The 13,158-nt window shown below is 41.0% G+C and overlaps 1 protein-coding gene across 1 annotated transcript in view; it reads left to right on the top strand.

Moving 5' to 3' along the window:
• LOC121276736 (A disintegrin and metalloproteinase with thrombospondin motifs 19-like) overlaps positions 1–9,203 on the top strand; it is a 548,651-nt gene extending 539,448 nt beyond the window's left edge. The window contains exon 23 of the mRNA XM_041185281.1: positions 9,002–9,203. Coding sequence (XP_041041215.1) covers positions 9,002–9,153 — 152 coding nt within the window. The 3' untranslated portion in view covers positions 9,154–9,203. The remainder of the gene's footprint in view (positions 1–9,001) is intronic.
• Positions 9,204–13,158: the final 3,955 nt, after the last annotated feature.

The raw sequence follows: 13,158 nt of genomic DNA, 5'->3' as shown, positions 1-13,158 counted from the left end.
AGTGTGGCAAAGCGCATGGTCATCAGAGATGGAGGAATGGGGGTCTCCCAAATACCATGGACAGAATTAAATATCGCACAGACAAATGGCACACAACAATCATTCATGCTGGATTGATGTCACCAATAACTGACATATGATCATTAGCACAAAGATGACTTTGAACCCATTCATCTTGTCAAGTTTAATTCATGTCTTTTTTCTCCCATAGATCTTCTAAGTGTGATTCAAGAGGTGGTGCGGGAGGAGGCTGAAGTGTTCTGAGAGAAGGCCACACAATCTGAGGGAGCACTGTTACCCAACTCATGTGCACCTCCACCATTTCAGATACACATACCTGGATGGGGCATCCAAGGCAGGCAATTTTGTTGTCCTCTGGTGATCCACACATCATAAGTGATCAGGAGCAAATGTTGAAGTCAGGGACAACAGCGGAGAGCTTCTGTTGGAGGACGTAGAACACTCTCAGCTCTGTTCAGCTGGCTACAGATGCTCTACTGGCCCCTGGGCAGGCGGGGTGGGGAAGGTCATCAATAAAGTGGACTATTCTGGAGCAGTGGCAAAAAAGGTGTGAGATTCTGTCAGCATTTCCAGAGGCACTGCACAACTTGGAAGGAAAGTGGAGGAGTACATCTTTAGCATGAGTGCCATGATGTCGCAGGCATTAGTGCTGATGTTGACCTCTGTAGAAAGAATGGCCACCAGCGTGGAGAATCAGATGCTGCAGGCAACCAAGTGAATGTTGGCTCTGATCAATGGCCTGCACTCTCAATCTTCCAATTTAAATAGGATGGAGGAAAACTTTGCCTTGGTCATTCACTATCTCACTGATGTGCAGCAAAATACCCTCCATTTCTTGGCCACAGCAGGGAGTGCTGTTGTGCCATGAGAGGGAAGATGGGGAAAGGGCACATGGAATAGGGACTCTGCTCAATGCACAGCCGGGGCAATCTTTGGCATGACATTCAAGGGCCCCAAAACCCAGAGGATGTTGGCCATCAGCATCTCAGCTGTCAGAGCTGGAGAATGAGCAGCCTGCCTTCAGCTTTGCTGAAGCCACAAGGGTAGCACTACATAAAAGTAATAGGAAAAGAAAGATGAAAACTTTATAGTTTCACAAGTGGAAGCACTTGGGTGTTTTGTGTCAATTTTCCTGTCATATTAATGAATATAATCTTTCCTTCAAGTCTTTGCTTTCCAGTCATCTCCATTTGTTGCCTCTCACATGCCAAGTGGCCATCAGCATTGAGGAAAATTGAATGACCAGAGCAGAGAGTGAGCAATGGGTGTCAATGAGATGGAAGGATTAATGAGTGTGGGAAGGCTTTGTGTTGGGTGGGGTGGCCCAGGGGGTTCAGCATTGGTGTTCCATATGGCTTCAGGTTAGTTGAATCTTACCTGTATGAGTCCATCACAGGCATCTATGGCAGCTGTGTGAGTGACTGCAGGATTCCTAGCCATACCAGGCACCACCTCTTCCTGTTGTTCCTCTTCTTGTTTTTCCTCCAAAGATACAGAGCAGTAATCATTTAATTCTTTTGAGGAGTGCATGGGTGATTTGCTTAAGTGTATGGCCTCTTTAAATTTTTAATGCGGCCACACATACCTTAAAGAGGCCAACTTGCATGCAGCCCGCAAAGGTTACAACACAGCTGCCCGGTTTAGAGGGAACTTTGGGGAACGTCACCTTCCTCATCTTGCAACTCCAGCCCTACCTGCTGCACTATGTTTTGTAAGACACTGCAGACTGCTACCATTCTCAACACCTTTATTGGTGCAATATGAAAGGTGTCCCCAGATCTGTCCAGGTAATTGCATCTTCAGTAAACCAATGGCTTTCCCTATATCCCCTCTTGTGCTCATATGTCTCTGCTTGTACCTTTCATCAATTGTAGAGTTTCTCACGGATGTCATCAGCCACATCATAGAGGGTAGACTTCTCTCCAAGAAATCATCTGCTAACTCTGTTTGGAGGAGTTGTGGGTGAGATGTAGCTGGTGCAAAATGAAGGCATCATGGCAGCTTCCAGGATATCTTGCACAGACAAGTATGAACACCTTCCAGTGGACATATACCAGCTGAACATTGATGGAGGGGAACCCATTTTGATTGACGAAGACTGCAAGTTGCTCTAAGGACACTTTGATTGTCATGTGTGTGCAGCCTATGAGTCAGTAGACTGGTGGGAAACCAGTCACTGTGGCACATCCAAGGGCTTTCTCATTCTGATTGGACTCATCAGGATCAAAGTGCACATAAGTGGTGGCCCTGGCAAACATGGCATCGGCCACGTGAGAGGTACACCTATTTGTAACAGACTCTGAAATTTTGCAGATGTCATCAGCAGACCCCTGGCAGGAGCTGAAGGCAAAGAAATTCTGGGGCTGTGGTGACTTTGGCAGCCACTGTCAATCGGTGCCTAAGGCTCACTTGGAAGGAGTTCCTATTCCAGGAGGTTGTGATGTCAGCAATGACCTGCCATGAAAGCTTGCGCCTCCTGAGGCACTGGTGCTCAGATATAATCAGAAAGCCAGTTCAAGCTGGAGCTCTGTGTCTGTCTCCTCTCTCCTATCCTGTGAATGTGCTCACTGTGCAGGGCCAACCTTATGGTGAGTGACGTGGGCAACTTCTCAGCACATCGTGGTCAGGGCTTGGAACTCATCTTGGCACCATTTAGCCAGTCAGGACCGTCTGCCACTGCTAAAGACAATGTGCTTTTTACTTAAAAGCCCCTTGGGGAATGATATGGCAAATGTTCACAGAGTCTGCAGCTTCTTGCTTTGGTACACTGTCAAACTAGTCCAAGACCATCTTTTAGCCCATCTCCCAGTGCTCTGCAGGACCATTACTTCACCAGACTGGTGCTGGTAAATGGGATTAGGTAGGTAGGTCAGGTGTTTCTCACGTGTCAGTGCAGACCCGATGGGCCAAAGGGCCTCTTCTGCACTGTGATTCTGATTCTGTGAGACTGGATAAATCAAATTCTGTTTTTAATTACGCGAGCCTTTAATGGGTGTTTTTGATGGACACATTCTGTAATTCCATGCACTTTTCTCTGATAAACAAGAAATGTTGCCTTTTATACAGAATGATTTATAACATCACACCAAGCATAGCCTCTGTAGTGAGAATCAGACACACCCTTTTCAATGATTATACCTAAATGAATACCCGTTTTCTTCAAAGCATTATTAAAACTCTAAATGCAGCACTTGCATATAAAGAGTATTAAATCGTATTCTAATTCTATGCAGGGGTCTGCAATTACTAACCATTTGAATAAGGGCCCTTCAACCAACATATTTTGAGAATCACTGCTATAAAGATGAACCTTTAAAGAATTCTGTGTAACAGCAACAATCCTGCTCAAGTGTATGGGTTGATTTATCTGCATTTGAACGACAACTAATATCGTCAATTTCCTCAAAGTGCTCCCGCTCTGCCTACTTACATTTGGCAGTTGGCGGTGGATCCAGAGCAACTAAAGGAAATTCCTGGCCTCAGTCAAGCAATTGGTTGCTTATTAAAATCCAGTACGGGACCCACATTAGCTGGCCTAGGTCCCAGTAACTTATTGCTTGCATACTGAGCCTAGTTCCTGGGGTAGCATAGAGATGTCCTTGTGACAAGCTCTTAAAACATTGCTTTAACAGGCAAGCAGGAGACTTCCAAAAACCCAGCTTATTTTTCTGGGTTTTGGTCACCATTTTTCTTCAGCTGCACCACTGGATATAACTGGGCAGAGCATATGCTGTGCACACTCCATGCACTTGTCTCCTAAAATGACATTGTTTTGTGTACATCGGAGGACTTTGATTTACAGACAGACACAACAGCTACCCAGCAGTAGGCCCCTTTCAGGGCAACATTGGCCAGATTAAGAGCAGGAATAAGGTGGTGAGTTTTTCAATGACTTTCAGGGTGCTACAACCCCCTATGACTGTGCAGCTAAACTGCAGGAGCTGTCAGTTGTTATGCAACCAATTATGAGCTACATCAGACCAGGTAATATCATAACCCAGGCTAACAGAAAACAGTCAGCATATTCAGCATTGGGAGCTCAGTTTGCCAAAAGGCATATTTTGCTGTGCTGTACGATGGAATTTTTCAACAACCTAATAATTGCTTTCATAAGTTGGACTATTTAAGCAGTATCATATTTTTTACTATGTATGGTTTCTGTTAAAAACTCCAGTTATAAATTATTTGGGTACTAAGTCGACGCAATAAATACAATAAAACACTATCTTCAAGAAATTTGTATCAGGCTGTACAGTAAACAAGTATTCAGTATTGTCAAAGACTAATCTATCTGGCTGCACCAGTATATTAGAGACCACAATCAGATCAGCCATAATCTTACCAAATGGTGGAGCAGGCTCAAGAGGCTGAATGGCCTACTCCTCTTAATTGTTACATTTGTATCTTCGTATTTGAGCTAAGGAGAATTTATGCAACAATTATTTCTCCTGTTTAGCCTTTCTAGAACTTAGGAATAGGAGTAAGCCATTCAGCCTCTTGAGCCTGTTAAGCCATTCAGCCAGAACATGGTTGACCTGTACCTTAACACCATCTATCTGCCTTGGTTCTGTAACCCTTCCTTTGCCTAACAAAATTCTATCAATTTCAGCTTTGATACTTTCAATTGGCCTAGCCTCAACAACATTTTGGAGAGGTGAGCTCCACATTTCCATTACAATTTGTATAAATAAATGCTTCCTGACATTAACCCTGAATGGCCAACCTCTTAAATTTTACGGTTATGCCCCTTTTTTCTGGATTTCCCCACCAGAAGAAATAGTTTATTTCTATGTACCATATCAATTCCTTTGATCATTTTGAACAATTCAATTACTTCACTATTTAATCTTCTTTATTTGAGGATATACAAGCTCAGTCTATGCAACCTATCTCGTAATCTTAATGCTTTCAGCCCCGGTATTATTCTGGCGAATATGTGCCGCACCCTCTCCAAGATCATTACGTGGTTTCTGAGGTGTGGTCCTAGAACTGGATGCAATACTCGAAATGGGGTCTCACCAGAGTTGTGTTCATCTGTAACATAACTTCCACATAACTTTGTATTCTAGACCTATTGAAATAAAGACCAACATTTGATTATTCATTAATTTAATTATTTTTGTACCTGACCATTAGCTTTTCGTGATTTCTGAAAATGTACTCCTAAGCCTCTCTGCTCATCCGCAGTTCCTAGATTCTCACCATTTAGCTCACCGTTTAACACTGATCTAACTTTCTTAAGTCTGAAGGGATGACCTCACGTTCCGCACATTGAATGCCATTTGCTACAGTTTTGCCCACTCATTTAATCTGTCAATGTCCCCTTGCAATTTTCTGTTCCTGTCTACACAATTTGCAATGCCACCATAGTTAGTGCCATCAGAATGCTTAGATATATGGCTTTCTATTGCTTCATCCAAGTCATTTATAAATATAGTGAAAAACAGAGGCCTGAGTACAGATCCCATTTTCCCGAGTCTCAAGTCCTAACCAATTCCCCTCCAAACCCATATGTTAACAGTCTTATGTGAAACGTTGTTGAATGCCTTCTGCAAGTCCATAACATACATAAATATTCCCTTTTTCCTTGTTCTCACGCTGAACAATTTCTCCTTCAACTCCTCTCACTTCCTCCAAATAAAAGGTGTGGCTATGGGTACCCGCATGGGCCCCAGTTATGCCTGTCTCTTTATGGGGTATGTGGAACATTCCTTGTTGCAGTCCTACTCCGGCCCCCTTCCACAACTCTTTCTCCGGTACATCGATGATTACTTCAGTGCCGCTTCATGCTCTCGTCGGGACTTGGAAAAATTTATTAATTTTGCTTCCAATCTCCACCCCTCCATCATTTTCACGTGGTCCATCTCTGACACTTCCCCTCCCTTCCTTGACCTCTCTGTCTCAATCTCTGGTGATAGACTGTCCACCAATATCCATTACAAACCCACTGACTCCCACAGCTATCTCGACTACAGCTCCTCACACCCCGCTTCCTGTAAGGACTCCATCCCATTCTCTCAGTTCCTTCGCCTCCGTCGCATCTGTTCCGATGATGCTACCTTCAAAAACAGTTCCTCTGACATGTCCTCCTTCTTCCTTAACCGAGGTTTTCCACCCACGGTCGTTGACAGGGCCCTCAACCGTGTCCGGCCCATCTCCCGCGCATCCGCCCTCACGCCTTCTCCTCCCTCCCAGAAACATGATAGGATCCCCCTTGTCCTCACTTATCACCCCACCAGCCTCTGCGTTCAAAGGATCATCCTCCGCCATTTCCGCCAACTCCAGCATGATGCCACCACCAAACATATCTTCCCTTCACCCCCCTTATCGGCATTCCGTAGGGATCGCTCCCTCCGGGACACCCTGGTCCACTCTTCCATCACCCCCTACTCCTCAACCCCCTCCTATGGCACCACCCCATGCCCACGCAAAAGATGCAACACCTGCCCCTTCACTTCCTCTCTCCTCACCGTCCAAGGACCCAAACACTCCTTTCAAGTGAAGCAGCATTTGACTTGCATTTCCCCCAACTTAGTCTACTGCATTCGTTGCTCCCAATGTGGTCTCCTCTACATTGGAGAGACCAAACGTAAACTGGGCGACCGCTTTGCAGAACACCTGCGGTCTGTCCGCAAGAATGACCCAAACCTCCCTGTCGCTTGCCATTTTAACACTCCAACCCACATGTCTGTCCTTGGCTTGCTGCATTGTTCCAGTGAAGCCCAACGCAAACTGGAGGAACAACACCTCATCTTCCGACTAGGCACTTTACAGCCTTCCGGACTGAATATTGAATTCAACAACTTTAGGTCATGAGCTCCCTCCCCCATCCCCACCCCCTTTCTGTTTCCCCCTTCCTTTTTTTTTCCAATAAATTATAAAGATTTTCCTTTTCCCACCTATTTCCATTATAAAAAAAAACCCCACTAGAGCTATACCTTGAGTGCCCTACCATCCATTCTTAATTAGCACATTCGTTTAGATAATATCACCAACTTTAACTTTAACACCTACGTGTTCTATTGTACTATTGTCGTTGACATCTTTTGATGATCTGCTTCTATCACTGCTTGTTTGTCCCTACAACCACACCCCCCCCCCTCCACCTCTCTGTCTCTCTATCTCTCCGCCCCCCACACACACACCTTAAACCAGCTTATATTTCAACTCTTTCTTGGACTCGAACTCAAGTTCTGTCGAAGGGTCATGAGGACTCGAAACGTCAACTTTTTTCTTCTCCGCCGATGCTGCCAGACCTGCTGAGTTTTTCCAGGTAATTCTGTTTTTGTTATAAATATTCCCTTATCTATCACGTTAGTTACATCCTCAACAAAGTTCATAAGGCATGACTTGCTCTTTAAAAATCTAAACTGGATCTCTCTATTCAGATAATTGTCCAAATATATAGTCACTCAAGCTCTAATAACAGATTCTTGTAAATTACCCACAACCAAAGTCAGACTAACAGGCCAAAAAGCTCCTAGTTTTACACTCCCACCCTTCTTGAATGATGGTTTGGAAATATTCTAATCTAAGGGGACAATGACTGAATCAAGACAGTTTTGGAAGATGATGACTAGAACATCTATAATTTATTCACCTGCTTTTAATACCCTGGGGCGAAAACAGCAGGTCCTGCACATTTGTCTATCTCTAATCCCATTAGTTTCTCCATCAATGCTTTTTTTTAGTTAAATTGAATCAAGTTAGTTGCTTTCAGTAATTTATTTTTAGCTTTCTTTGTGTCTGTGGTATTTTATCTTTGTGCTCTACTGTGAAGACCGTTACAAAGTAGATATTTAGTAAGGCTGTCAGTTCCTGCTTTCAAATTACAATGTAATCTGCATTTATCATTAAGGGGCCCATATTACTCTCAGCTACCCTATTTTGCTAACATATTTGTGAAAAATCTTTAGTGTTGCCCATGATATCCCTCACACGCTTATTCTCATAGTCCTTTTTAGCAGTTCTTACCACTTTCTTTGTATCCCTTTGCTGATCTTTTCATTTCTCTCCTAGTCTGTGGAACCTCTACTATTCTTTGCCTTTGTATAAGTTTCATGCTTTCACTTCCCTTTACTGACCAAGGTTGTTTAACGATACATATGGAATTCCTGCCTTGCAAGTTCTTAGCAATACTATTAAATGACAGAAATTCCACAGATTTTGCTAGCTGCAGTTTATTCAAAACAAATCCAAAGCATTTGCAATATATTGCTGGACCCAGGCCTTGTACACAAACAAAGGGAACATCTATTGAGTATTTCCATTTCAAACACTGCATGTAATTAAACAATATTGTATGTTTACCAAATAGCTGGGTAAGATATCAGCCAAGCTTACATATAAGTTTGAGCACACAGCCTAATAAACTTATGAGGCAGAATTTTACGGCCCCGTTGTGGCAGGGACGGGGCCCTAAAATGCGGGGAGCCATTATAATCCCCATTGACTTCAGCAGGAACGTAAAATCCTGCTGCCGTAAAATTCTGCCCATAAACTGTTTTCAATTCAATAACATTAAAGCAAAACGGAGACGGTGTTTATAGGAACTATATAAAGCAGCCTATTCCTGCATCTAGTAATAGGGATCAAGAAGGTCCTGCATTTAATCTTCTGTTGAATTAACAGAAGAACACTTGGGACATGGCTCATATTCCTGCTTCTGATCATTATCTAGTGGCTCTTGCTGAAATGTGCAGGTGCGCACATGTCAGGAGAGAACAGTTAAACCGTAGCCCATAGTTGAATCACCTGCTCATTCTTGCTGTCAAAGCTCATGGGTACTGGCTACTGATGAGAATATTGGAGGACAGCTGATGCATATCAAACAGTGCATCAGTGCTTCCAGGAGGGAAGCTGAAGATGTCCAGGGGCAGAAGCCCAGGAACGGGTTAAAAGTTCAAGGGAAAGTTTGAAATATAAAATGGATGTTTTTCATATAACTAATTTTCCTTTTTTAAAATTTTTGTTTAAACAGCTGCTTTGACGTTCAAATGTTTGAAGGACCAGTGGCAAGTGTATTGCAAAATAATACGAGAGACTAACCTCTGTCAGGACATGAGGTGGTATCAACGCTGCTGTGAGACCTGTAGAGACTTCTATGCACAAAAGCTACAGCATAAGAGTTGACATCTTCTTTCACATCAGCACCAAACTTATTTTTATAAGTACAATCTAATTTATGAAAATACAGAACTACAACTTGTTTATACCAAGGTACTGATGTATTAGATATAATTTATTCATTTAATTTATTATTTTTTTGTTTACCAAGTTTTTGTGCTGTTCAGTGGTTTTCAAAAGCCAGATATTTTAGCGTTTTATATCTAAGATGGGTCCATTCGTCACAAACTGATAACTTGACAACTGTCAGAATGTAGTTCATGTGTAGATGACTCATGTCTTCATGGATAGCGTGACATGAGAGCTGAAGTTAACATTCACTGTAATCATTTCAAAGACTGTAGGGAAAGCCTGTAGCAAAATATTGAAGTTCGTTTTATGCATTCAATAGTGCCAATGACATTTGCTTGAAAAACAGTGACTTGAGAGTAAAACACTGTGGAGTGCAACACTGAATTACTTTTGCATCATTCAGGTACTGTTTAAGGTTCTACAGTCTAAGGATAAATACTAAATGTCAATCACATTATTGTACAACTGTCACTATTAGCAGTTTACCTTTAGAATTTTATAAAGTAGTGCACAATGGAACATTGTGATTGTTCACACAGCAGCTAAACTTTTCACACACTAAAAACTGAGAATAAAATTCTATGAATTTTAGCTCTGAATATTAATTTCTATCTGCAGTGCATGGGAACTTACACCATGTTTGATGTTTTCTATTTTGTCAAACTCTGATCCCTTGTTTGTACATTACTAAATATCAGGGTTAACTGAGATAAAAAAAAGGAAATACTGATAACCAGAAGTAGTGCTGGAAATACACAGCATTTGAACTGAGATCTGCATCAGAAACTGTGGTCAAGGGTCTCCACCCAAATCGCGAGCCCTGCTTTTTAATTTTTCATGTGCTGTTAGATTTGCTGTGTATTTCCAGCATTTTCTGGGTTTTTTAAAGCCAGTTTTAAATAAAATGTTTTATTTAATCATTTGAGAGAAGAAAATAAACCACCAAAAAAAAATGTGTAATGCCATTATGCAGAACATGCTTTTGCCAGGAAAGAAATTGGAGTAAAAAATTCAGATGACACTCTTGTATCACCAGAAATGTGATGGGGTGAACTTCCGTCTGCCACTTGAACCTCAGTTGACCATTGCTTAATTGCTCCCAACTGTGGCAGTGCAACAGAGGCCATGCCCCTCTGAGTCAACGGATTGGCACCTTGCCATCCCCTTAGAAGAGTCCAAGGACCAGGTCAGAATGAAGTAAAGGGGTTGAAATATTTTAGTATTTTCCCTGTTGTGCAATGTGATCCCTGTTCCAAAAGTAATCGAGCTTTCTCCGATTGATTACTCTTCTTCTTTGTAACTTGAGGCCCAAAGCAGGTGAATGCCTGTTCTCAGTAGACATGAGCCCTTCTGGATCTTTCAGGGGCATTTCTCATAGTGTTTCTGGATTAGCCTGGGAGTGCACCTCTCTGACTAAAACTACTGGTTCAATACAACTGAGGAAGGCAGAAGAATCTCTTGTTCATTCCCTCCCACTACTACCTTGCTGTGTGATTTGCTAGTGACTGCAAAAGGGGCAGAAACTTGCTGATCCAGGCTCTGTTCCAACTTCTGACTCCTTCACTAAAATTACACACCTTTTGTGATATTTTATCGCATAAATTTTTTTATCCGTTAGGTCACAAGTGACCACTCCTTTTTTGCAATGAAAAGGTTTAAAAACTTAAGTCTTGAAATAAAATTGTGCAATATTAGCATACAAACACATGCATTTATATTTGAAGTCTTGTGTCTGCTATTTTACTGGAGGTTTTAATTCATTTCAAAACAAAATACCTCCATTAAAATAATAATCAAAAGAATTTGTCACATAATTTCAATGATTTGCAACAGACTACTGGTTTTAGCAGTATTCATCATGTAGATATGTTCTCTACCCCCACTACATGTCACTGAGAGGCTTATAACAGTTGTTTGACAAGATTATCCAGTAAGCCACATTTTTTTGAAGATTCCTTTTTTTTTAAACATGTTACTTTCTCCACCACATATACTTAAGTTCCTAACTTTTGCATTGGGAGTTCTATAGTCCTATAGTTGACTTCCCCCTCCTTTCTTGTTCATTTTTCTTCCATCACTGTGACAGAACTCCTCAGCCAGCTGTCACTGTGAATTAACGTTAAAATGACCAGGCAATGCACTGTTACTAAATTTTCTTTTTTTTTTAATTTCCCCTTTATGAATCATTATTTTGAACACAGCTATCACTTTCTGAAAGGTTAAAGGTGAGTCAATTTAGTTTTAGCTTGAAAAATTATGGGCTTGCTTTTTTTTGAGAAAATCATTATTTAACTATGAATCACTATGATTACTTGCACATGCTTAGTGCTGTACAATCAGCTCCTGTTGATGGCATATTTGCCTTCTGTGATTTTAATTTACAGGTTTCAGGCAAAGTTGAGCTTTTCATTAGAATGTGTTACATTTGAAAAAAAAAGTTGACATTGTCTCTATGAGGATCTTGGCTAATATAAATACTGTCTTTCAGAAGATCTAGAGTGTAAAATTAACAGGGTGACCTATTTCAAAGTTACTGTTAATCACAAGGATGCAAGTTTGTTTGTGTCCATGTAAACGCTAGTAACTAGACAGGAAGGTTGTGAAAAACCCTGACCATACAAATTTAGTTTGAGAACTCCTATTCCCATGTGTGTATATGTTAGCAAAGCTGAAATTCTGTAATTCAAAGAAGCAAGTTGTACTAAATCTTTCTTTTTCTGTCACCTTCTTGTATAAAATATATGAGCAAATATGCCAAAATTTCCTGTATTTTTAACAGCCTATTTCATTAATATGATTAACAAACATTGGTCAGGCATCCTTTGAGTCAATTGAAAAATGTCTCAGAACAAAACAGTCTTTGGCATATTAAGAGGTCAGTAACTGTGGATAAGCTGGTGTATCCTCATTCCTTCAGTTGCCTCTTTTGGTTTTATATTTTGCTTTATTTGAAGAGTAAGTTGCAGATCATTTTATTCAACAAAGTAATTTCATATCAACTTGCCTGGAATCATTTAAACAGTAAAAGTAATTATTTGGCAGCTTTCTAAATTGATTTTTATTTTACTTCAGGTGCTATTACTTGAAATTATCTGTGTAGGACTGAGTGTAGATCTTTAGAACTGTAACATTTGGAATAATTCCCTTTATTGTTGTGTTGCATTCCTTGCTTTTAAATAAAATCTTGAAGAAATGCCTAGTGTAATGGAATTTGTAAACTATTGCATAATTGTGAAATTATATGTATTTGATCAACTATTCTGTATATTTTATGCCTTGCAGCACCAGGCATCTTCCCAAATTGTTATCACTTACAATCGTAAAATAAACAATATATTTAAAAAGTCCATTTTCTTAGTATGTGTTTGTTAATATCACATTTTATTTACTAATGCAGTTGATTGCCTGTGTTAAGAATTCCTAAAATATTATCAAATTAAGAACAATCTTCTTCTATCATTCTGCACCTTTCTGATCAACTAACCCTTCACCTCCACATCTAAAAGGATAACGGCCTCCCTTTCCCTTGTAAAGGTGGTAGCACGTGTTATTTCGTATATGTTATATTCTAGATTGCAGCTTTCTGTTATTTCCGCCTCTAAGTGGGTGTTTTTTTAATATACAAGCCTAGATGAGGGTTGGTGAAGCACACAGCAAAAGAAAGTATGACAGCCATAGCCAATATTGCCTCACCTAATGTCCACAAATGAAGTTTTCCACACTTTACTTCGCTGGGCAAAATTTTTAGCTTGGCGGGCAGGCACGCGCCCGACCCGTTCGAGCGTAAAATGGTGCTGGCTGATGTCGGCTGAGGGTCCCGACATCAACGCGCAGTCGCGTGATATTTCGTTTGGCGGGCGCGTGCTGGAGTTGGCAGCATGCCTACTGACAATTAAAAGGCCCGCTAAAGCCATTGCATTATCAATTAAGTTTAATTTT

This window comes from Carcharodon carcharias, chromosome 4, assembly GCF_017639515.1.
Source record: "Carcharodon carcharias isolate sCarCar2 chromosome 4, sCarCar2.pri, whole genome shotgun sequence".
Taxonomy (NCBI): Eukaryota; Metazoa; Chordata; class Chondrichthyes; order Lamniformes; family Lamnidae; genus Carcharodon; species Carcharodon carcharias.
This window is presented reverse-complemented; position numbering and strand designations above follow the sequence as displayed.